Here is a 27239-nt window from a genome sequence, read left to right as displayed (position 1 = left end):
TACATGACAACTCCTTCCTTCGTGGTATCTGCAATATTTGCTGCATTGCATTTCAAAACCCTTTCTAAATCACTAACAGACATTTAAACTGAACCACTCCCAATACTAACAAGTAAGTTTGGGATTTATATTCCACCAGAAGGATCCTCTTCCATATATTAGTTGCTTTCTGTTCTCTCTCTGCCAGTTATCAATCCATGTCAGGAGTTCAGCACTGATGCCAGCGTTTTGACCTCACTCACTGGCTTCCTACAAGACATTTTATCAAATGCACTACAAAACAGTGATGAATTACATCACTGTAATCTTTTAAACTCTGTCTCCTGAAATTCAATGGCAATTTAGATTGACTAAAGTGACATTTGCTGCAGAAGACAGACATCAGGTAGATAAAAAATGATTACCTAACAAAAGTTTTGTACTGGGAAGATTAACATATTGCCTCTCACAAGTTAGTGCAAAGTAATAAATTCTTCCAATAGCTGATGGTATAGGTTTTCAAGTCCTAATTGTTCTAATCTGTTATCGTTGGATGAAAAAGTGTTTAACCATCTGGATATATAAAGGTTTATATCAAAAACATTTTATTTAGTTGCTTCATTATAGCTGGTTACATCTGCTGCATCTTATTATGAGGGAGCGCAGCAGTTATGCTACAGTAAAGGTGACTTAGCATCAGTGCAAACTAAAAATCCTTTAACTATTCTAGTCACCTCTGTAGCAGTACTTTTGAGTATTTGAGCTGCTTTACAAACCCAAGTTAAGTTACTCGGAGATAGCAAAAAAGGTTAAAAAAATAAACAGCTCTGTTTTTATTCTTCTAAGGATTGTTAGAGTATTCAGCATTGGTGAGGCCTCATCTGGAGTACTGGTTTCAGAGTGGTAGCCGTGTTCGTCTGTATCAGTAAAAAAACAGTGAGTACTTGTGGCACCTTAGAGACTAACAAATTTATTTGGGCATAAGCTTTTGTGGGCTAAAACCCATTTCATCAGATGCATGCAGTGGAAAATACACTAGGGAGATATATATACACACACACAGAGAACATGAAAAAATGGGTGTTGCCATACCAACTGTAACAAGACCAATCAATCAATTAAGGTAGGCTATTATCATCATCGGGGGGGGGGGGGGAGAAAAAACCTTTTCTAGTGATAATCAGGATGGCCCATTTCAAACAGTTGGCAAGAAGGTGTGAGTAACAGTAGGGGAAAAAATAGCATGGGGAAATAGTTTTTACTTTGTGTAATGACCCATCCACACCCAGTCTTTATTCAAGCCTAATTTAATGAGGTCCAGTTTGCAAATTAATTCCAATTCTGCAGTTTCCTTGAGTCTGTTTTTGAAGTTTTTTTGTTGGAAAATTGCGACTTTTAGGTCTGAAATTGAGTGACCAGGGAGGTTGATGGTCTCCGACTGGTTTTTGAATATTATAATTCTTGACATCTGATTTGTGTCAATTTATTCTTTTTTGTAGAGATTGTCCGGTTTGGCCAATGTACATGGCAGAGGGGCATTGTTAGCACATGATGGCATATATCACATTGGTAGATGTGCAGGTGAACAAGCGATAAAAATAAAGGGAAGGGTAACCACCTGTCTGTATACAGTGCTATAAAATCCCTCCTGGCCAGAGGCAAAACCCTTTCATCTGTAAAGGGTTAAGAAGCTAAGATAACTTTGCTGGCACCTGACCAAAATGACCAATGAGGAGACAAGATACTTTCAAAGCTGGGGGTGGGGGGCGGGAAACAAAGGGTCTGTATGGCTGTGTGATGCTTTTGCCAGGAACAGATCAGGAATGCAGACTCAGAACTTTTATAAAGTTAGTAAGTAATCGAGCTAGAAATGAGTTAGATTTCCTTTTTTGTAATGGCTGGTAAAATACGCTGTGCTGGGTGGAATGTATATTCCTGTTTTTGTGTCTTTTTGTAACTTAAGGTTTTGCCTAGAGGGATTCTCTATGTTTTGAATCCGATTACCCTGTAAGGTATTTACCATCTTGATTTTACAGAGGTGATTCTTTTACCTTTTCTTTAATTAAAATTCTTCTTTTAAGAACCTGATCGATTTTTCATTGTTCTTAAGGTCCAAGTGTTTGGGTCTGTGTTCACCTGTACAAAGTGGTGAGGATTTTTATCAAGCCTTCTCCAGAAAAGGGGGTGTAGGGCTTGGGGGGATATTTTGGGGGAAGACATCTCCAAGTGGGCTCTTTCCCTGTTCTTTGTTTAACACGCGTGGTGGTGACAGCATAGGGTTCAAGGACAAGGCAAAGTTTGTACCTTGAAGAAGTTTTTAACCTAAACTGGTAAGAATAAGCTTAGGGGGTCTTTTATGTGGGTCCTCATATGTGTATCCTAGAGTTCAGAGTGGGGAAGGAACTTTGACAGAGCCTCTTATGGTGTGGCTCATGTGATTAGCTCCTATGATGGTGTCCCTTGTATAGATATGTGGACACAGTTGGCAATGGGCTTTGTTGCAAGGATAGGTTCCTGGGTTAGTGCTTTTGTTGTGTGGTTGAGTATTTCCTTCAGGTTGGGGGGCTGTCTGTAAGCAAGGACTGGCCTGTCTCCCAAGATTTGTGAGAGTGATGGGTTGTCCTTCAGGATAGGCTGTAGGTCCTTGATGATGCGCTGGAGAGGTTTTAGTTGGGGGCTGAAGGTGATGGCTAGTGGCGTTCTGTTACTCCCTTTGTTGGGCCTGTCCTGGAATAGGTGACTTCTGGGTATTCTTCTGGCTCTGTCAATCTGTTTCTTCACTTCAGCAGGTGGGTACTGTAGTTTTAAGAATGCTTGACAGAGATCCTGTAGGTGTTTGTCTCTGTCTGAGGGATTGGAGCAAATGCGGTTGTATCGTAGAGCTCGGTTGTACACAATGGATAGTGTGATGTGGTCTGGATGAAAGCTGGAGGCATTTAGGTAAGTATAGCGGTCAGCAGTTTACCGGTATAGGGTGGTGTTTATGTGGCCATCGTTTATTAGCACTGTAGTATCTAGGAAGTGGATCTCTTGTGTGGACTGGTCCAGGCTGCGGTTGATGGTGGGATGGAAATTGTTGAAATCATGGTGGAATTCATCAAGGGCTTCTTTTCCATGGGTCTAGATGATGATGATGTCATCAATGTAGCATAAGTAGAGTAGGGGCATTAGACAATGCTTCCTCAGCTCTCGTCCCCTAAGTAAGCCATAAAAATGTGTCCAGTTTTGGGCCCCATACTAGAAGAAGGATGTGGAAAAATTGGAAAGAGTCCAGTGGAGGGTACCAAAAATTATTAGGGGGCTGGAGCACATGATTTATGCGGAGAGGCTGAGGGAACTGAGATTATTTAGTCTGCAGAAGAGAAGAATGAGGGGGGATTTGATAGCTGCTTTCAACTACCTGAAGAGGGGTTCCAAAGAGGATGGATCTAGACAGTTCTCAGTGGTAGCAGATGACAGAACAAGGAGCAATGGTCTCAGGTTGCAGTGAGGGAGATTTAGTTTGAATATTAGGAACAACTTTTTCACTAGGAGGGTGGTGAAGCCCTGGAATGTATTACCTAGGGAGGTGGTGGAATCTCCTTCCTTTTGAGGTTTTTAAGGTCAGGCTTGACAAAGCTCTGGCTGGGATGATTTAGTTGGGGATTGGTCCTGCTTTGAATAGGGGGTTGGACGAGATGACCTCCTGAGGTCCCTTGGACTAGATGACCTCCTGAGGTCCCTTCCAACCCTGATATTCTACGATTCTATGATAAAAACACACAGTTTTTAAGAGGGATGGATAAATGGGAAGAGTAAGCAGTTGCCTGCATGATCAGAGACTGATAGGCTCCTAAATTTGATGAGTAGGGCCATTCTTGTCAGTAGTATGCATGTGTTTATTTCCATCACCTGAAGCAGGCTTTCCCTGGTTCCAGGAGTTAAGGTGGTATCTCAATACTGCTTATAAACGGAAAGGTTCAATATAGCCCTAAAGCATGATGTTAGTACTGTATAAGGCCAGGTAACAATGAGGACCTAGGCTACAATTTAAATTTAAAACTGAAGATGGACTGATTTTAGCAATCACTGCTGTGGCATTTTAAAATATCACATTGGTTACAGACCTCTAAAGCTATTTTGTTTTTGGAAACAAAAGACAAGCTTATTAGGACTGACAAGCTGTAATGCAACTATGCCAGTAAATCAGCAATTTATTCATTCAGTTGCATAACATTTTTAAGGCTTAGAAAACTGATAAGTTCTCAAGCAAATAAAAGCTCTTGTTTTATTTCTGGGAAAAAATGCACTCTGTAGAGCAGTGGTCCCCAAACTGTGAGGTGTGCTCCCCTACGAGGGCAGGGAGGAACATTCAGGGCAGCATGCGGCAGGGCCCAGGCCAGCCCCCACTTGGGGTTGGGGAGGGAGTGCCAAGCTTCCAGCCCCACTCTGCCCCCAACCCCGTTCAGCCCCCAGGCCCAGCTCCACCTCCAGGCCAGATCCACCACCAGTCCCACTCTGCCCCCAACCCTAACTCCCTTCCATCACCAGCCACATCTCTGCCCTCATTCTCTCTCCACCCCCAGACCAGTTCTGCCTCCAGTCCCAGCCCCTCCCCTATCCCCAGTTCCACCCCCAGCTTCACTTTCAGCCCAAGCTCCTCTGCTGAGGAAGCCTTGTCTGTGCAGTAAGAGGGGCGGAGTGGGGGGGAGGAAATAGATTCTGTTAATGGAGGTGGGTGGGTGGGTTGCGACTGGAAAAGTTTGTGCACTGCATCTGTAGGGACTAGCATAGTAAAGCACTATGCCAAGAGGATTACTTAAACATACGACTTTTCAGAGACTAAAGGCAATTACTTAGGAACTATAGCACATGTGCATTTTCCAACTGCTCTACAAACATTCATTGTCAGAATATTTCTTGGAGGCAGATAAATCATAGAATCATAGAATATCAGGGTTGGAAGGGACCTCAGGAGATCATCTAGTCCAACCCCCTGCTCAAAGCAGGATCATTCCCCAACTAAATCATCCCAGCCAGGGCTTTGTCAAGCCTGACCTTAAAAACCTCAAAAGAAAGGAGATTCCACCACCTCCCTAGGTAATGCATTCCAGGGCTTCACCACCCTCCTAGTGAAAAAGTTGTTCCTAATATCCAAACTAAATCTCCCTCACTGCAACTTGAGACCATTACTCCTCGTTCTGTCATCTGCTACCACTGAGAACTGTCTAGATCCATCCTCTTGACAACTTAGTGCTATTAGCATTCGAAGAGCTGTTCCCTGATATAGCTCAGCTTTTCTCTAGTGGTTTCCCTCCACCTGTGGAGAATCAAGAAAAGCCATCTTCACCAGTGTCATGGTGCTATATAAACAAAAGAAGATCTCTGTGGTGATTTACCAAGTATTACATCAAAGAGGTTACCAAATAGTATTTCAGCAAAGAACAGGTACTTGTAGAAACTACATATTTAATCTAGAAAATCATTATCTCTTAAAATTTTCCAATTCTTATTTCAGTGTAGACTTAATATGAACCCAAGAAAGTCCGTATCCAGATCATTCTAAATTTTCTCTCTCTCTCTCTCTCACACACACACACACACACACACACACACAACGCAGACCTATGGGCGCTTTACCATCAGGAAAACTTAATGTTGATATAGAAGGACTCATAAATTGTTAATAATTCCATAATAATTCTTCAGTTCCCATTTCTGCCTTCTGTTACAGAGTCCTGTACTCCAGCCATGTGCACTGCCTCTCCTGTCTCACAGATAATCCAGCAGATTTTGTGCCATGTCCGCCTGCCACAGGTAAAAGGGGACGAGATGAAGAGATGCCCTCTATGCCCAGATGTTAGTTATTAAGGAAAAAAGTCATCTTCCTCCCCACAAAGTGAAGTAAAATAACATCTTACCCCACACACAGCAAGGTTCAAATTCACAACATCCATAGCTTAATCAGAAGCCAGGTTTTCTCCGCTTTACACTGCGGACTGCTCCACCACAGGCATTTAGATGGAGAGGCAAGGATCACATTGGACCAACCATATAGAAGCAGCAGATGCGTAGTTATGGCCGGTTCAATGTGCATGGATGGGGAGCAATATAGCTGTTACCCTGGTGCATCAGGGAAGACAGGAGCTTTTCCTTTGGAAGTTACCTGTCAGTGAGAAATCCTAACAGTCAGACCACTATTTTTTGCATCTGGAAACATAATTAAGGGTGAGGAAAAGCAGAAGTTTGGAGAACAAACTGTGGTAGGAAAAGCAGACAGGTATGAAACACAACAAAGGAATGGAAAGAAAAGGGTTCAAACAGGAAGCGAACTCTGCACTGCCCTGTGAGAGAAAAAGTTTAGTTTTCACTCTTTCAGAAGAAAAAAAGTAACAAGATGTAAGATAAAGAAGAGAAAAAGAGGGAGAAAAGAATAAATGGAAAAATTGTTAAGATGACATCAAGGTAAAATAAAACTGATTTTTATAATACTTCCTATAATTTATTGCACTATGATGTTAATTGATAGAATAGGACTGGAGTAAAATTGCTGTTACTGAGCAGGCAACAATACTAATATGATGTATGAGCATGGAACTATATTAACTGGGCTGATATTTTTAAAAAACCCTATGACAGTTGCAGGATTTTCTCCTGGCTTGCCTATCAAGCCCAGTACAGCATCTGGGTTTCTTTTTAATAATAATGAAACAACAACAAAAAGGCTGACCTTCTAATTCTTGATGCAAGAGTTCTCTGTTATCAGAATACTGACACCACACCTTTGGTTACAAGATTTCCTATGCAGAGGTCTCCATTACATAGATCAGTGATTCTCAACCTTTTCCCATGCCAGTACCTCCCTCCCATCCAGCTGGGATCTAGTCAGAACCCTGCATATGGGAAGAGTGGTGGAGGGAGAAGAAATCACAACTCCCAAGTTGAAGAACCCTTAGTGTAGATCCCAAGAACTTCTCATGAGCATCTACCTAAGTGCTACACACACGCACAGGCATCAACTATGTTACATAAGCCTTTTTCTTTCCTTCTTGTATTTGAATACTGAATAATGCTGTATTAATTTATAACACATAAAACTGGAATGATTTACTGTATATAGACATAATAAACTTTAGTCCTCTCCAGTGCTTACGTCAATTTCATAGGCATATGTATGGCATTTGTATTGTACAATATTTATTTTGTTACAGTCTTATAAAAAGTTATCACTTAAACTGTTCCTCAGTCCTGTTACATTACTTCACTTTTGTTTTTATTTTGGGACGCAAACAGGCTTGGTCTAGACAGATATCACTAATTTGAAACAGTTGCAGGGGAAAAAAAAAAAGGTAAGGCACCTGTTTAGCCCACTATTAAACACAGAATTTTTTTTAAACAGAAGACTATTACTGTAGATAGCAATTTTCTGAATCCAGTATTGATATCAAAACAGCATGCTACACTTAATTTTCAGCATCATGAACTGGCAAAGTATTTTTTAAAAATTCCCGTTCAGCTTATGTGGGAACATTTTACATTTAACAAGCTTGTAGTTGTATATCCTCACCCTATAAAATCATAGCTGTGCATTTCACTGACTGCATTTTAATTTTTCCATTGATCAGTTAAATAATGCCAATACATTTGTACTGTGCTGCACAGAGCTACGAGTCCCACTATAACAATGTATTCAATCTTACGTATGTTTAGCTTTACCCTTGCAATGCAATACTGCCCTGTAATCTCACATCATGGTGTTAAGTAATCAGGTGCCCAGTTATACACATCCAGGTTAATCAAGAGAGTCTATATGAAAACAATGTACTGTTTTGAAAGATGCATTCATTTTGTCATTACATGAGTTAAATCATATTTCACGTTTATATAGCACCCCTTCAAACATCATGCTTCACGTGTATAGGAACTATGGGTAAAACCCTAGTCCTCTGCTGCAGCAGTGCAAGAGGGATGAAGGAGCCCCAGCTAGGGATTCCTCTGGGGTAGAGGACTCATTGGCGGCGTAAAGCCAGCATAATCAGCTTGCTCCCACATCCGTGTAGGAGGTATAGTTAGCTCCTATGTGCTCCAGCTCCAAGAGGTTATGTAACAACCCTAGTTGGTGTTCCAGGTGGCGCAAATTAGATCAGCCTTGAGGCTGCTGTGACCGGTGTTGGGCATTGACCAGGCTTGCACGGTAACCTACTGAAACTACAGGTGAGAATTTGTGTGGATAGATTCAGACATCATCCTATTTAACACAGTTTCAGTTTGTGTGTTTGTGTGTGGCCACAGGAAACCCTTTCCCACTCCCATGTGGATCACTGATCCTCTCACAGACTCAAGATGTACACAAGAAAAGCAAGTGGGTCTTCTGTTGTTTTGCTTTATATACAATGCTATTTAACTGCAGTAGTCTGCCATCTGATTAGAGACAAGTAACTCCATCACAGTACCCTACACACTGTCTGGAAATGAGGCTTTCTGGAGACCGAGTGGAGCAGCTGGTGCCTAGCAGGGAGTAAAATCCAGACTACTTTTGCGGGGTGAAACAAAAGACACTTTGTCTAAAATCTGGCGACAGCCCTTGAGTTAGATGGATGGATTATTGGGGGTGCTCCGCTGCTGGGCTGTAGGATCAAAAGGCGCCTTGAAGAACACACCGTTTTAATACTACAAAAAAATTATACTAAAAATCACTGCCTACGAATAGAAGACTAAAGACTCATCTGTCTTAAAGTCACTTTTCCCCACATAACGCAGTTGCTCATTTGCCATGTATATAAAGATTGTACCAGTTAATCATTTAGATGGGGACAAATATTTATTCAGGGGCTACCTTAACGTTGAATGTTATTTCCTCCATGACGTAAACTCGTTCAGGAAATGCTTTAGCCACCTCCTCCACACTGTTAAAATACTGCACTGGCTCCTTAATATCTCGGTCTTGTTCCAGCAGCTTAAACTGCCCTGAAAACAGATGATAAACAGAAGAGCGGTAAGATATTTACATTGGACAGCTGTCACTGTGGCAACTGCTTGCTCACTCCTTCACTATGATGCTTGGTCAGTTTCATCCGATTATTAATAGTTAAGCAACAACAGAAGAGATTGCAAAAGTGTCTTCATAAGCTTTCAAATGAAAAGTTACCAAGTTTCACTAACCCAGAATTACAAGAATGTGTGGGAAGTGAAGTCAAATTAAAAAGGAATCTTATCAGATGCTCTCTCTAGAACTGGCAAGTAACTACTAGTGCTTCTACATGTGTACACTTATACCTTACAGCTTCTGTGTAGAAAGCTCTTAGAATACTTTGATTTATAGAAAACACAAAAAACCCTTGTGCCACAAAGAAACCAAAAATAGTGCTGAAATTTTTAAAGTATCATTAGACTGCAGTGAAGAAGTTAAACTAAAACCAATCTCCTTACACCATATTTTGGTAACAGTAGTGTACTGGTTGAATGCTTTCCACATGACAGTTTACAATCAGAAACAATGTTTCAAATAATTTGTTAGAGCTAGCTCCATTTAATCCATTATTAAAAATGTGTACCTTTAAACACACACACACACACACACGACTATTTAAAACTCTGTGGAAGATAAAGTATTCCCCTTCTAAAGTAAATAAATTATGAAATGTTGGAAATAAGTGTTCCCTACTAACTTTACCTTGCACCACAAGACAGACATTTTAATTTGATTATTTTCTAAATGTCACAGAAGACAAATCTCTGCCTAGACCCTAATACTGTGGCCACATTCACGATTTTGGAAGGAACGTTTATACAATTCTGAATAGTCACCTCATTTACCGCATTTCTTTTTATGCGATATGAATGCACAATTTGAAAGTAAACTTTTGCTAAAAGAGCAGTAGCTAAAACTGGGACAGACACTACAAACATTCTCCGTATATTAGTGAGATTAATTTAATCAGTGGAGTGATTCTCCCCCACTTTTGAAAAATATTGATATTAGTATCCTACAGGATATTCCCCATCAAAAACACAGTGAAACCTGTCTCAAGCAATGACTCCAGACAGAAAAATTGGTTGTTTAATTTATTTAGATTTTAAATAGCTAAAAAGGTGCCTGTCCAAGGCTACAGGCAACCTAACACACCATTAACAAATACAATTCGATCTCTGAAGCACCAAAATTATCAATTAAACAAGAACTCAGCCAGCCAACCACCTAAAAAACTGTCTCCTGCCCCTTCATCTAGGAAAATACCCTCTGCCCTCTCCAAAAACCTTATTGGACAGATGTCTTTTGGGGCATGCCAGAAGGTCCCCAAATTTTGACTGCTTTGAACCAAGCAGGGCAGGGGAAGCAAATCTCACCGTCCAAGAGCCCTGACAGCAGCCCCCTCTCTTTTATAACCAGGAGGATCCTCTCCAAGTGTCCCATCTGACTACAACCCCCTGCTGACAAATGGAGGACTAATCTTCTAATAAGGGTAGAACAGCAGTGTTTAAGGCTACTTTGAGTGGACTCATAAGGTAGGAGTTTGCCCTTCTTGTACAGATTTCATGGTAGTTTTAAGGTATGATAGGCAGGACTAGTAGCATTGCCTCTTAAAGTTCCCTGACATTTCCCACCACAATAATACCCTGTTTTCAGTTGTTTATAAAGCTTTGCCAAACTAACTATTTGGGCTGAACTTTTCCATGATGGTTGCTTGGAAAATTTCAACGAAAACAACCCAGCTGTTTCCAAGAATGAGTCAAGGGACAAATAAGTTATTTTGCCCGTGCTAAAAAATTCTGGCAACCTTTTATTTGAGAAACTCTAGCCCTCCCCCGCCCTATTATTTTGAAGCAAGGCCAAGTTATAAGCCTTTGAAGAGTCACAGTTTGCACATGATCAGTAGAGACTTGCTAGAGCTTAACAGAGACTCTCCTCACTGAGCATGCTCCAGCCCAGGGCTGAGCTAGATTTTACCTACAACTGCAGCTTTAAGCTGCTGTGGGCCAGGCCAGGTCTGGATCCAGGCACTGGAACTAAAAGTTGGGAGACTCTCACTCCTGTGCTCTCAATGCCTCCCTTACCTGAGCAACCTTAATTCAGCCCTTTACACATATCCACTACAATACAGTCTTTAATTACATGATTATGTACTCTTCATGCATACTAGGTATTAGGGCTGTCAAGGGATTTAAAAAATTAATCCCAATTAAATCACGCTGTTACTAATAGAATACAATTTATTTAAATTTGTTTTGATGTTTTCTACATTTTCAAATATAGTGATTTCAATTACCACATACACTACAAAGTGTACAGTGCTCATTTTATATTTATTATAAATATTTGCACTGTAAAAAAAATCAAAAGAAATAGTATTTTTCAATTCACCTAATACAAAGTACTGTAGTGCAATCTCTGTTGTAAAAGTGTAACTTACAAATGTAGAATTATGTACAAAAAATAACTTAAAAAACCCAACAGTGTAAAACTTTAGAGCCTACAAGTCTACTCAGTCTTACTTCTTGTTCAGCCAATCGCTTAGACAAACAAGCTTATTTACATTTGTAGGAGATAATGCTGCCCACTTCTTGTTTACAATGTCACCTGAAAGGGAGAACAGGCGTTTGCATGGCACTGTTGTAGCTGGTTGCAAGATATTTACGTGCCAGATGCGCTAAAGAGTCATATGTTCCTTCATGCTTAAACCACCATTCTAGAGGACATGCATCCATGCTGATAATGAGTTCCTCTCGATAACGATCCAAAGCAGTGCGAACCAACGCATGTTCATTTTCATCATCTGAGTCAGATGCCATCAGCAGAAGGTTGATTTTCTTTTTTGGTAGTTCGGGTTCTGTAGTTTTGACATTGGAGTGTTTCTCTTTTAAGACTTCTGAAAACATGTTCCACACCTCATCCCTCTCAGATTTTGGAAGGCACTTCCGATTCTTAAACCTTGGGTCCAGTGCTGTAGCTATTTTTATATCTCACATTGGTACCTTCTTTGCATTATGTCAAATCTGCAGTGAAAGTGTTCTTAAAATGAACAACATGTGCTTGGTCATCATCGGAGACTGCTAATAACATGCAATATATAGCAGAATGTGGGTAAAACAGAGCAATTCTCCCCCCAAGGAGTTCATTAATTTAATTAATGAGTGTCATCAGCATGGAAGCATGTCCTTAGGAACGGTAGCTGAAGCAGGAAGGGGCATACGAACATTTAGCATATCTGGCATGTAAATACCTTGCAATGCCGGCTACAGAAGTGCCACGCGAACACCTGTCCTCACTTTCAGGTGACACTGTAAATAAGAAGCAGGCAGCATGATCTCCCATAAATGTAAACAAACTTGTTTCTCTTAGTGATTGGCTGAACAAGAAGTAGGACTAAGTGGACTTGCAGGCTCTAAATTTTTACATTGTTTTGTTTTTGAGTACAGTTATGTAGCAAAAAAAATTTACACTTGTAATTTGCGCTTTCACGATAAAGAGATTGCACTACGGTACTTTTATGAGGTGAACTGAAAAATACTATCTATTTTGTAATAAAAAATAATATAAAGTGAGCACTGTTCCCTTTGTATTCTGTGTTGTAATTGAAATCAATATTTTTGAAAATGTAGAAAAACATCCAAAAATATTTAATAAATTTTCAACTGGTATTCTATTGTTTAACAGTGCAATTAAAACAGCAATTAATTTTTTAATTGCAATTAATTTTGAGTTAATTGCATGAATTAACCGACAGCCCTACTAGGCATACTTGTCCTGCCTCAATGCAGGGGACTGGACTAGATGACTTCTTGAGCTCCCTTCCAGTGCTACATTTCTATGATTCTGTTTTTTCCACAGGACCATTGCCTTTTCAGTATATAGAATGAATCAGCTCTGGGAATCAATCAGTGTTTTATAGTGAAGGAGACTTTTCTGTAGGACCCCTGGTTCATTTGTTGCAGAAGTTGGAAGGTGTGTAGTGAATGAGGTCTCAGAGTTAGAGAGAAAGAGTGAGTAAGTGAGGTAATATCTTTTATTGGACCAACTTTTCAGAATTAAGGCACTTGAATGCTGCTCTAGAGAACTGGATTCTATCCCTGCCTCTGGCACAAAGTTCTTATGTGACGCTGAACAAGTCACTTGAACATGCAAGTAACCTGTACAAAGTTTGGTTTCTCCTTTTCTGCATGCCCCACTTGAGACTGAGGGTCTGATTTGCAGAAATGCTGAGCACTTATGGCTGCAACTGAAGTCAGTGGGAACTGTGCTTTGAACATATCAAGTGCTGTATAATGCTACATACTCTGAAAAAAAAAAAAATCAGGTCCTACCTGTCCCAAATAGGGTGCCCAAAATAAATAGCTGCTTTTGATCTTAATCGCTCTGTTCCTCAGCTTCCTATTGTAAAATGGGAACAATAATACCCACCTCATCTCACAGGCTGGTTGTGAAGATAAATTAATGTTTATGAAGCACTTGGATAATATAGTGATGAGAACCATAGAAAAGCCCATGAGGAAATTAATAATTCTGTCTTTGGAGCAGAGTTTGAACTGCATACAGTAAAGCCTGAGGCCACATGCTGAACAAGGAGAAAAAACAAAATATGGAATAGCTGCTCATTAAGCGAGCATTGTACACTGTGCATTGAATGAGGCAGTGGCCTGTGGGGAAAAAAGTAGTGTATACTCATGTAACTAAAAGACTATCATAACCCATATGCACAAGGGGGCAGAATTAAGGTTGTCCCGGCAACTTGACTTTGCAACTTTAATGATGTTCTTTTAACACACACACACGAAAAAAACATATATACACACACACTCGGGGCATTTTGGAACAAATGTATTTGTAAGTTACTTATCTCTTAAGTGAAGACAAGACTTAGTTTTAAAACAAAAACAAACAAACAAAATGCATGCAGAGTGTAGCAAAACACTACTACTTTTGAGAGAAGGTAAATTTAACCAGAAAACGTTACAAAATTAACAGAAGGTTGAACCGCAATCACAACATGACTTATCTTCATTCTATTTAGGTATTTGATAACGAAGTATTGTCAGGAATCAAAAATAACATATGCTTTCAGAGGAGTGCACCTGCAACTCTCATATCATGGGATGTTTTAATATTAGCACAAATCAATTGGTAAAAATCTATTAAAGGGTTTTTCTTGTTAATCAATGGAATGAAACCAATACAAGTTTCACCCAGAGCATGGTCTCTGATGCAGGAAAAGAAAGATAGTGTATTAAAGCAGTATTGCACTTTTAATATGCCCTCTAAATAGGTGGAGAAATTAGATTATTTACATGCAAAGGTGCTTGTAATGAAAATGGCAAATGCAACACAGATCAAAAAGATGAGCATAGAAACATGAAATAACAAGGAAAAAACAAAAACAAAAGAACCCCTAGAGCAGCAGTCCTTCCTTTAGAAAGTGTCAAATTGGCTAGTATTGGGATAATCTGTAGACCTCTGGCTACAAAGTTAAAGCAATAATTGACATAGAAGATCAGCATTTTCCTCTAAAAGTTATGGGATCCACTTTCCTGTAAAAAAAAAAAAAAAAAGGTCCAGTCCAGTCCCCCTTAAACAGTTCCAAACAAAACCCAGAACAGAAGAACAAGGGTGCAATGAGACTATTGATTTTGTTTCTTACTGTAATAATTCTTTTCATTTATTATAATTACTGTTTTACCATACTTTACTTTTAAAAATCCCTGTTCAAATACAAAAATTGATTAAAAACATACCAATTCCCAGAGACAATGTAAGAGTTAATACAAACACAAAAGCAGATGTGAAATCAATTTGTTAAATCAGTACAGAAATTCTGCAACAGACCATTCTGTGTAAAGGGGTTTTGTGCCACCATACAGCAGGGGTGGAGGTTGCAGAAACATCTGTTCAGATGTGTTACTTGTCAAATCCTTCTCTAAAGAAAAAGTTGTATTGTCTTTCAGAAGCTTTGATTATTTAGTAAAATCTCAAAGTGAGTTATTCCATCTGCAGGACCCAGTGCTGTTCAGGAATTAATAGACAATACATTGGGATAGCAAGATTGAGAAGCAGAGGTTTACATTTCACACTATGCTGAGTGTTGACAACGTACTCAGCATTTTGCAGAACCACAGTCATGGCCTACAATGTTCAGAATCTTTATCTATTTGACAAAATTCCACCATTTTGGGAAAGACTGTTGATTTTGCCAACATTCCCCATAAGAATTCTACTTCCTTGGACTCTGGGAACACTTTTGCTTTTCTTTTTGAGCAGAATGACTTTAGCTAGAATTGAGCAGAGATTTTAAAAGACATAGTCAAAGGAGTAAGAAAGATGTGAATGGCCAAAATAATGAATTTCAAATTCAGGTGGCTTGGGAAAGAGAGGAGGAGGTAGAGAAGGAGGGACAGCTTATTAGCAGTGCAATGGAATGCAATATTTCAGTTTGAAAGGCCACCTCAGCACTTCTGCTTCTCTTATGGATGGGGGTATCGTATATGCTTCTGTTGACATGTGCACGTAACTCCCATTAGCGTTGCATGTGCACACAAGGACAAGAGAGTAACCCCATCATTTGACATGGAGATAGATTTGTCTCACCAGGGAAGTCTCAGCTTATTTGATCAATCTTCACTCTGTCAGTTAGTTCATAGAGTGGAGTTATCTTACACCACAGAAATGGCAGAGAGTTGAGGGGGGGAAATTGGAAGCCAGAAAAATATGGTATTAAAATAACCTGGATATAAATCTTAACCCATACTAACATGCAGGTAATTTTTCTTCCTTTTGTAGAATTATGTATGTGGCACTCAAGTATTGTATTTCATTCAATGAAGTATTGGGGTGATAATTTTTGCAATTACATACACCCAAAGCATCATTTTTAGGGGAAACCCCCCCCAACAATCAAATACTGATGCAGCTATAATTTGAATAGTTCCAGCAGCATGCCAGGTACTTTAAGAATAAGTATAATGTTATGATATCTGCCCCCAAAAACTTACCATCTAGACAATCAGCCTGCAAAGGAAGGGTTTGGGGGACATGCAGCAGTAGTGACAATAAACAGGAAACTACATGTCTTGCGCTCGTTTGCTTCCCTTCTTTCAGTTTGCTGAAATTTAGAGTTTATTTTTTTCAGTCATTTATTCATTGGTTTAAAGTTTTTTGCAGAAAGATTAGAGGGCACTAACAGTTACAGTCATTTTGAAACAAGAGACTTCTTGGAATCTGTCTTTAGAAGGAGAGAGTGAAGATATGGTAGACACAGTAAAGGAAGGAATTCCAGGTGCACTTATGGGGCACATCTATTTTTTATATGGACTGTACAAACACTATTAAATCCTCAACAGCTCTGCGAACTAGTAAAATATTGCATTGTTATATACAGTATTTGTATTCATCACATTTTTAAAGAAAGGGATACCCATCCCCTCAACACACATGCAATTTTGGGAACAAAATGAAAATTAACTGGGAAAAAGGCATGTTTAAGTAAACATAAAATTGTAATTAGAATCTGTGATGTGCACCTGAGCTGAATTTACGGTACCATAAAACACAGAACAGGGCAAGGCACAATAGCACATTCAATAACCTAGTAATTGATTGTGTAGTACCCTGCGCACAGTGGAAGGGAACAGACCTGTGGAAAGGAACAGGAATAGTTTTACTTCTTGGAAGGATTTTTGAAGTTTTGGGGGGCTTCAAACACCACAATTTATTTCTGCTTTATATCACTGTGATAGGAGTCCTGCTTTGCTGTCATCCATTCAGCCAAGAAAAAGACTGAGCCACACACCATCATTCAGTTGGAGATGGTCACAGGACTTCACCTTTACATTGTACTGTTCAAGAGATCAGGAAAGGGAATCAAAACAGGGTCTTCCACAAGGCAATACAATCAAAGGCTACCTGCATTGTTCTGGATTTTTACTTACACTCTATAATCATGCACTGGCAAAGAAAAGGGGGCTATACAGTCTGCTACATCTTTTCTATCTCCAATTTCTATGATTCTAAAGGTGTAGATACCAGCACCATAACACCAATCAGTACAAGTGTGCCAATGGCACTTTAATCACATTTCACCGAGATTTAACCCAAGACGCTGAATTTGTAGGTGACTTAAAATAGACATATGAGTATGCAGAGGACTTAAAATGGCAAACCAAAACATCCTCTGTTTTATAGGTGAGAGTCACAACTACTAGGTTACCACAATAAATAAATTATATGATTTACAGAAATCATGTGACTAACTGCAGTATATGGCAAGGGCATTAACTACGAGTATGTCTATGTTTAAAACATTGCTGCACGGTTATCACACTGCAGTGTAGACACCTACTACAGCAATGGGGTTTGTGTGTGGGGGGAAAAGGGGGTCTCCTGTCACTGTAGGTAATCCACCTCCCCTAAGGGCAGAAGCTAAGCTGATGGAAGAATTCTTCCATTGACCTAGTTCTGTCTACACTGGTGGTTAGGTAGGCTTAACTATGTCTCTCAGAGGGTGTGGATTTTTCACATCCCTGAGACACGCAACTATGCTGATGCAACTTTTGAGTGTACAACAATCCTAAGTTTAACCCATCTTCCTAGATATTATCAACCTCATTCATAATTAACAACACCATTTTAGGTGTCTTGTGTGTTGCTTAAAAGGTATTAAGAGCATTACATGAGCAGCTTTCAATTTCCTAAATATCAGTTCACATGTCGTAACAATGGGCAGCCATTAAGTGAATCTGTTGTAATGTCTGACTTTCTTGATTAGCCATAGCCTGTATCAAACTGTTGAGCAGCAAGCTTACAAATACATACCCACATTAATAGTGGAACCTACAGGATGATAGTAAAATCCACCACACTGTAGTATCATATAGGGAGAGGGACATGTTAAAGAAAATGCAAGAGAAGTCCTCTAGAAGCTCACACCAAACAAGATTTGAAATCAGGTAACAGCAAAGATAAAGAAGCTACACATAGGTGGCTCATGCACCAGGCTTTTTTCCTATGGAGAAGGGGCACGAAAGAGAGACTGCTGGAGGCCTGCTCAGTCTCTGTCAGTGTTAAAGAGGGGAGAGATCACCAGTAGCTTGTGGTCACCAGATCCACTCCACTGGTAACAGGGATCCTGGGGAGCCTCCCTGCAGTCTGTGTCCTGCCACTAGGAGGAAGGGGGGATTTTTGAGGCGGCATTGCCAATTTGTTCCTCATTTGGCTCCAGCTACTACCAAAATATACTGGACAGCACATGAAAGGTTGGGATGAAAGTGGCAGGGAGGCAAAGGGAAAGACGACAATGCTTTTAAAATTTCAGTATTTCTGCAATGAACCTAGATACTATTTCTGTTTGCATACTAGCTCCCTGATTCAAAGCTTAAAACCCACCAAAATATGAGTCCTTGGAGTGGGAAGAATGCAGCTGCTTATAAATGTAGTTCCAATTAGAGAAGTGACTTGGTAAAGTGATGGAACTAAGTGTAAATAAACTGCTTAATTTACGGACAATAGCAAGTTATAACTACTATCTGCCCCAGAGAGCTGACAGCTCTAGAACATTTATAAACAACAGACATTATGCCTTGTGCATCTAGGCTGCCAGCAACAGCAAGTTGAGAATCCAAAACCCTTCCTGCTGGTGCTGTTTTATAGAGACCAAAAAAAATAAAAAGGATTGATTTCTAGGCACTGGGTTGAGCCTGCAGTGCCAGCACTTAGACAAAATCTAATCTAGACTAGAAAAACTGAGCAAATTTGATTGAAGTTATATCAAATGAAGAACAAAGACCAAAAAGATGTTTTTACATGGGTGCTTTCCAAACCATAACCAAGTTTTGAGATTATTTTCAGCATTTGCTCTCCAATAGCTGATTTTCTGCTGCAAATTTCTGTGTGGGATATTAAATTAAAATAGCTCAACAGCAACAAAAGTAGCGCACACGCTATTGAATCAGCTGTAATCTGCCTCTAGATGTATTCTTAACTATTCACCTTGTGACCAACTGTAAGCGGTCTACAACAGTTTCAGGGGACATCTGCAAAAAAACAAAAAGGGCTGGGGGGGGGTGTCTAAAGCCAGGTGAAAATTTAATTCAGTCACAAGAAAAAATTAGTTTTGATAATCTCAACCTAATTCCTGGTGGACATTTGTCAATCACACAAAACCACCACAGTTTCAGGCAGACTGACTCCAACACCCAGGATTAGAATAGCAGACCTATTATAGGTTAGGGTATAGGTGCACTGGCAATTTTTTCAAAATTTTATCATAATTCCCTACATAACGCCTTGCTTAAATCAGGTATATTATGTCCTCACCTTCATGTGCTCCATATATATTTGGCCTAAAGAAAATAGTCACTATTTTGATGTTCCTGGTACACCTATTTATTTAAATTCCCTACTTAAATTAGAATAAAATTTCATTTCCGACCAAAATTTGTGACTACTCACGCATGTGAAAAAAATTGATGGTGATCTATCTAGTTCCTTCTGGACAGATGTCCATAACAAATATGGTACCACTGGTTAGGGTTGCCAACTTTCTACTCACACAAAACCGAACACCCTTCCCCAGCCACTCCTCTAAGACCCTGCCCCCTCTCCGAGCCCAGGCCTCTGCTCACTCCATCCCCCCTCCTTCCGTCACTCGCTCTCCCCACCCTCATTCATTTTCCCAGGGCTGGCTCGGGGGGTTGGGGTGCAGGTGTGTGTGTGTGAGGGCTTCGGCTCGGGGTGAGGGCTCTGGGGTGGGACCAGAAATGAGGAGCTGAGGGTTCAGGAGGGGGCTCTGTGCTGAGGCAGTGAGTTGGGATATGGGAGGGGATAAAGGCTCCATCTGGAGGTGCGGGCTCTGATGTGGGGTCAGGGATGAGGAGTTTGAGGTGCAGGAAGGGGCTCCAGGCTCGGGGGTGGAGCCAAGGGGTTGGGAGTATAGGAGTGGGCTCCAGGCTGGGGCAGGGGGTTGAGATGTGGGAGGAAGTATGGGCTTTGGGCTGGCAGTGCAGGTTCCAGGGTGGGGCCAGAAATGAGGGCTTCTGGGTGCGGGAGGGGGCTCTGGATAGGGTGACCAGATAGCAAGTGTGAAAAACCAGGACGGGGGGGAGGGGAGGGAATAGGTGCCTATATAAGAGAAAGCCCCAAATATCGGGACTGTCCCTATAAAATCGGGACATCTGGTCACCCTAGCTCTGGGGTGGGGCTGGGACAGAGTGGTTCGGAGGGCAGGAGTGGGAATCAGGACTGGGGTAGAGGGTCAGGAGTACAGTCTGCGGGCAGGGCTTACCTCAAGCAGCTCTTGGAAGCAGCGGCATATCCCCTCTTCGGCTCCCATGCAGAGGAGTGGCCAGGCGGCTCTGCGCGCTGCTCCATCCACAGGCACCACCTCTGCAGCTCCCATTGGCCATGGTTCCTGGCCAATGGGAGCTGCAAAGTCGGTGCTTTGGGCGGAGGCAGCGTGCGGAGCCCCCGGCTGCTCCTACACATAGAGCCATGGAAAGCAGGGAGCCTGCCTTAGCCCAACTGACTGGACTTTTATCGGCCTGGTCAGCAGTGCTGACCAGAGCTGCCAGGATCCCTTTTCAACCTGGCAATACTACCACTGGTTCATAACTGAAGCTGCAAATTATGCCAAAGGACTGAATGGGCACAGATTTCCATTATCACTCACCTCTAGAAGTTGTCTTTCCACAATCGATTATTAGAGGGTCATCACAGGAAAGCCTGGACTGCCACTCCCCTCTCCTCCCCCTGTACCACCACCACCACTAATGCAACTGTGGAGTTCTAGTGCTGTCAAGGTGGCATGTTCCCTGGGCACTAAAGTCAAAACTTTATTTTTTGCTAGGAGCAGAATATTTCAAAATGTGCCAAATGTAGATTTACTATTTACAGAGAGTCTATATTCACTGAAGAAGGGGAATGGAAGCTTTGTAGTGGTAAACAGTTTTGACAGGACATTATCAGATTGTCTGATGAAGCCCTATTTAAAATTTCTACAAATTGTAAAAGTTTCTACAAATTGTAAAAGTAAAATTGTAAAAGTGGTTGTAAAAGTGAATCAGACTTAGCACCTACTTACCAGTTGCACTGAATAAGCTAAGTTAGGAAGCTTCTTCTGATATACACTAAGCAGCATTAAAGGCCAAATTCTTGTCCCGATGATGTCAATGGCAAAACTCCTCTTGACTTAAAGAAAATGTTGCTTTTAGATTGAAGACCTGAATTTAGAACGCAGATTATTCACTCTACGGGCCAACTCATTATCCTAATGAAGTCAATGGGAGCTTTGCAGTTCATTAACTACAGTATTTAGTTGAGTTAAGCCTGCTCTAACTTCTAGCACTTTGTTTGGTTGACTAAAAAACAATGAACAGCTCCAATACTAGGGAAGAGAGGTGGTATATAGAGTAAATGGAAAAGAGGAGATTTTTGTGCAAATTAAAGACTTCAGTGCTTCTGAAAATAAAAATGATTTGTGGGTTTACACCAGAGACAGTTAAACAGCACGTATTCAGATGTAGTAACCATTTAAAAATACAGATTCAGTGCAACAAGACTGGCCTTTCCATTCAGGCTTAGACACATTGTTTAGCTCTTGATAAGTCTTTTTAGTCAAAACTCAGACGAGCCCAGCAAATGCTAAGATAAATGATTTATTTCTCTTCAGAGCATAACAGCTTTTACTCTAAAAGAGGTTTCAAGGCTCATGCTTCCCAATGGTTGGCACATTAGTACCATGCTAGAAATAGCAAGCTCGACTTTTCTTTTGGGCACAAGATTCCTTCCCCCCCCATACCCCTTTTCTTTTTATTCTTTTGCTGAGACGGCTTTGCTGGTCCCACATAGTGCCTCCTTTTCAATAGCACAACTTTTGCTTCATTCATTGCAACCTTGCTTGTTGAGCATTCTTTTGTGCCTTTCAGGTTTTGACCCTGTTCCATGTTAAACAGGCTGTGGTGCAAGTGTAGGATGGTGTGTATAGTAAAATATTCCATTTGACAAGGACAGTGCTGTTTCCGGCAGAAACTTTTGATAGGCTAAACAAAACTAAAGAAAAAGTGCATTCAGACAGCAGCAATTTTGAAAATGTCCATAGATCAATTTCATATAAAAAGTGCTTTTGTTTCATGTGCACGAACAGGTTTTTTAATTAACCGAATGGGAGGAACTTTAAAAACCAGAAAATGACTGAATCAGCAGCCATAGTCCTTGGTAGTGCTTTATGCGAGATGGATAACATAACAATGGACAACACAACAAGAACTGCCATACTGGATCAGACCATGGTCAGTGTTGTCCAGTATCGTGTCTCTGAAAATGGCCTGTACCAGAGCTTCAGGGGGAGTGTACAGAACAGGGCAATTATGGAGTGATGAGTGATCTACCAGTCTTCTACTCACAGCTTCTGGTAATCAGAGGTTTAGGACTGCCCCAAACATGGGGTTGTATAACAGACCATCATGGCTTATATCCACTGATGGGCCTATCCTCTATTAATTTATCCAGTTTTTTACCCCAGTTATAATTTTGGCCATCACAACATCCCATGGCAATGAGTTCTAAATTAGCTATGCATTGTGTGAAAAAGTATTTCCTTTCAGTTGTATTAGACCTGCTGCCTATTCATTTCATCAGGTGACCCCTGGTTTTTGCATTGTGTGAAATAACACTTCTCTATTCACCTTTTCCATACTATTCATGACTTTATAGACCTCTATCATATCCCGTCCTTAGTCTACTCTTTCCTAAGCTGAACAGCCTTTCAGCATTTAAGTCTCTCCTTGTATGGAAGCCGTTAATATCGATTGCCCTTCTCTGAACCTTTTTTAAATGAGGTGACTAGAACTGGGCAAGCTGTGGGAGCACCATGGATTTATATAGTGGCGCTATGATATTTTGTCTTATTGTCTATCCTGCCATACCATTAGCCTTTTTGACAGCGGCTGCACATTGCGGCTGGGCTGTAAGTCTGCTCAGCATTGGAGAGCAATTATAATTGCCTTTCTTGGAGGGCAATTACAGCTGAAAGTATGGTCCAGTATGGTTAGAGACTTAGCTTGGTACCTGGGAGACTGAGGTTTGATTCCCTGCTCCACCACAGATTTCCTGATTGACCGTGGGGGCAAGTCACTTTGTCTCTCTGTGCCTCTGGTCTTCAAACTGTGAATTGGGGAGATTAGTACCTCTCAGGGGCATTATGAGGATAAATTGATTAAAAGTCTGACGTGCTCAGGTGCTACAGTAATGGGGCCATGTAAGTTCCAAAAGACAGAGTTACGTACTGATTTGTAGGTTACCCTGGCCAGAATTCAGTCTTATCTGTGGTATCATTGGAGGCCCTTATGCATTGACCTCCTGTGATCTATCCATAAGGGTTGCCTCATCTCTTCCATTTGCAGGCTGTCCCCCACACCATATCCTGGTGCCTGCTACAAGCTTCTCTGCTTGACTCTCAACTTCTTACCTTGCTTTGTCCCAAATCTCACGATACCTTTTGCAGCTAGATCCCTATAAGTGAGCTCACTTCCAGTTGACATTTCAACTCACTAATTTTCTTGGAAAGGGGTCAGAAAAATATTAAATTTACATCTCAGCAGATCTGTGTTAAAATCAAGTCTGACGTTTTCTACGAACAATACAATGAGACAGGAAAGTCTGCAATATAGTAAGAGGAAAGGCAATCACCGTAACTTGTCCACTTGATGCAAGTTATTCATTTTGTTCACTTTACATAGGAGGATAAACTAAAACCCTGACTTTCAGGGCTCACTAGATGAAATTCAATAGCCTGTGTCAACAGACGGTCCAAGTGGATCACACTGATCCCTTCTGGTCTTATCTATGAAAGCTTGTCTTTCCTATTAATTTTTTGTGTGAGCCAATTCCCCATGGTAGGGTTGTTTCTCTCTGCAAAGCAATTTAGGAGAGAATATAAAAAGCTACCCAGCAAAGGACTGATTGAATCACTAAGGCCTAGTCTACACTGTGTGCGGGGGGAAGAGAGAGAGATCAATCTAAGATATGCAACTGCAGCTATGAGAATAGCATAGCCGAAGCCGACGTATCTTAGATCAACTTAGAATCACTTATTTCGCATCCTTGTGGCACGGGATCGACGGCCGCTCCTCCCCCGTCGACTCTGCTTCCGCCTCTCGCCGTGGTGGAGTTCCGGAGTCAACGGCAGAGCAATTGGGGATCGATTTATTGCGTCAACACTAGACATGATAAACTGATCCCCAACAGATGTATCACTACCCACCGATCCGGCGCGTAGTGTAGACATGGCCTAAGAATCTCTCTTGTGACCCTCTCTAGAAGCAGTACTTCCAAAGCTATACAGCCATGGATTACCCAAATTCACAGACTCAGAAATTAAAGGTAGAGATTAACCTTCCTCCCTCTATTATTCAAAAATGGATTTGGGTTTGGTGTTTTTATTGAAAGGGGAAAAAAATTAAGACAAGTTTTCCTTTCTTCCGTACAGTGGAGGTGAGCATATCAATGAACAGGTTAAAATATGATCCTTTAAAGACAGAGGAATACAGCAGAGTAATAAGGGAATATGTTAAACTGAACATAAATCCTTGATATTAGAAGTTTTATATTAATTAACAGACGTATTGTGCTCTTTATGCCTTATTGCAAGATTACAGCATGGAGCACCAAAGAGCTCTACCCAGGAAGGCCAGATTTTTCAGTTAGTGTCTCGTAAGTAAACAAACCATATGTATACATCAAGTAAAATTACCTATTTTATTTTTTGATGCACAAGACTGGTCTGAAAAACAGTGCCATTTTTTGTCTGAACTATGGTTTTATTCCTTTTTAGTTATCTAGGAATTGAAAGTGTTTCTACAAATCAGAAAGGGGAAACGGTCAAGTGACTTGATTCTAGTTTATCTCCTTGCTACTGTGAAATCTGTCCCTACAGTGTATTTTAATATTTTGCCTTGTCTAGTTTTAAGTATCTTAAATGAATGAGGTTCTATCATTTCTCTCCAGAGACCATTCCACAATCTAATAGATGTTGTAGTCCAGAATATTTTTCCTGATAGTTAGCCTAAGTCTTCTTTTCTTCATTTTATTTCATTACTCAGTTATAGCCCCTGTGCCCTATTAAGTAATTCCTTTATCATTTTGATGCTTTTGACTGTAAATTCTTGGAGAGTAGTACAAATGTGCTCACAGTCTGCAGTGTAGAGAGGCTGGAAATCAGGAGCAAGATACCTGTGACAATAGCTTTGTTAAAGAAACTCACGCTTCAGCCTCATGACCAGCCATCAGTTGATCAATTCAAAAAAACGGAAGTCCATTTTTGGTAACTACCTATCATGAGTTTTTGTATGGCATACCCAGATTAGTTCAGTTGTACCAAAGTTTTTTCCAATGGAAAATCATATTGGTAAGAATCTTATTTTCAAGATACCACTTTGTTCTAACATTAAAAAAATATTCAACCAGTATCATTAGTGTCTTCATGCTAGATGAACATATGTGTACACCCCTTCTGTATTTTATGTTGTGTTGCCAGAACATCTGCATGTGTTACCAAAAAACTAGAGCACCAAAACAACTTAAAATGCTTCTTGATTTACTGTATGGGATTGGCCAGCTACACCGTGACACACTACATATTAACCTTGCCTGCGCTAATAGTTCTGCACGCAATAACTATGGAACAACTATTCTGATGTTCATTGGCAGTGTGCATCAGCATATTATACGGATAGACTGAACATGGCTGGGGAGTACTGAAACCCCAGGGATAGAAATGCAGTGTAAAGCAACAATGAATTCATGCAAGTCTTGCTGTTAAATTAGGAGAGAAAAAAAATCAGTCCCGCTTTGGTTAAAGAAAATTTACCTCAGTACAAGTGAGACAGTTTACCAAAGACCTGTAGCCACATCCTCTTAATGATTTCCAAGTAATGTTTGCTCATTACGGTAATTAAAATAATAACCTAACCCTTGCAGGGTCAACAGTTTTATAAAAATTAAACTGCTTTATTTAAGCTTCATTCATCATCAACAGTAAAAAGTCATTCTTAAACCAGAATAGATTCTCTCATCACCAGGCTGTTTACAAGATAATACAAGAAACTCCTCCCCGGACTTTCAGACAATCTACTGATTTGTAATACCCAGCAAAGCTGAGAGTAGCCAGGAGCATGTATGTGTCATTCTTAGGATTCATCTGCTCTTCATGGGCTCATTGCCTCCTGTGCCGGGGTCACCTCTTTGTCCAAGGGAGTGGGAGGGCTAAGCCAGTGTCTGTTTGTTTGTTCTCTACCCTGCACCTCTCCTTATCTTGTGAGTCTGAGTTACTGCCCTGGGAGCTACTGGAGTTCAAAAAGTAGTTCTATAAAAGGGCTTCTGAACCCCTCAGGAGGCATCCCTGCTCCCAAGTCTGACCTGTCCTGTACTTCAGACAGAAAGGGCTGGTAACATTATGTTAAACTGGTGCTGTTGCTTGGTTCACTTCTTAGAGGGGTCAGCACAGCTGACCTTGCTAAAGGCAACCCCTGTGCACTTGGGGCTGAAGGCCCACAGGCTGTTCACGATGCATGCGTGCTACATATCAAAATGTGCCACAGAGCTTCTTTAGGGCTTAGCCTAACGCTCCATGGCAGTTGATTTGCAATCACAGGTGTGACTGCAGCTCAGGTAAACTTATCCATGCTAGCTTTAATTTAGCTACCACAGCTAAGAACAGCACGGACGTTGCGGTGGCACAGGCATCAACACGAGCCCTGAAAGCCCGCCTAGGACCCCAGGTATGTACTCACATTACTAGCTTGGGCTGAAGCCCAAGCCGCAGCACCTTCACTGCTATTTCTAGTCACACTACTAGATTAAAGCTAGCACTTTTGTCTACACGAGCTGAAATCACAACTTTGATTGCAGCGTGGACATAGAATCAGGCCTTTAAGACTTTCTTCTCTCCTCTAGCAGCAATCTGCTAGGGACAGTGTTCTCGGTCATCATCCTTGACATAAAGGGTTTACAAACATCAATGCCCTAACAGCCCCCAACAAGGAATATTTCCTGTCAGCTGCAAGAGGAAATCAAGGGGCTATGCAAAGGTGTTTTATAGCTTTTCTTTACACTGCTCTGTGCATATGAGGCCCCCTGTACTGGGTGTCAGAGCATCCCAAGGACTACTCTAACTTACCCTGGCACCTCGGGGACACAAAGAACTGAAAATATTGCCCAGAATCTGTGTGGAATAAAGGCGTCCCACCCATGCCCCCTTTTCATTGCTATACCTGCCACACTGACTGTGTATGGCATACAAACT

General features: G+C 40.9%; 1 protein-coding gene across 4 annotated transcripts in view; it reads right to left on the bottom strand.

The window, feature by feature from the left end:
- The window catches only part of GAREM1 (GRB2 associated regulator of MAPK1 subtype 1), a 123933-nt gene that overhangs the window by 23238 nt on the left and 73456 nt on the right, over positions 1 to 27239 (bottom strand). For 3 of the 4 annotated variants that reach the window (XM_073331292.2, XM_073331293.2, XM_073331294.2), the window contains one exon: positions 8795 to 8925. The exons of the other annotated variant lie outside the window; for it this stretch is intronic. In XM_073331292.2, coding sequence (XP_073187393.1) covers positions 8795 to 8925 — 131 coding nt within the window. The remainder of the gene's footprint in view (positions 1 to 8794; positions 8926 to 27239) is intronic. 4 annotated transcript variants of the gene reach the window in all.

The sequence above is a fragment of the Lepidochelys kempii genome, chromosome 2 (genome assembly GCF_965140285.1).
Source record: "Lepidochelys kempii isolate rLepKem1 chromosome 2, rLepKem1.hap1, whole genome shotgun sequence".
Taxonomy (NCBI): Eukaryota; Metazoa; Chordata; order Testudines; family Cheloniidae; genus Lepidochelys; species Lepidochelys kempii.
This window is presented reverse-complemented; position numbering and strand designations above follow the sequence as displayed.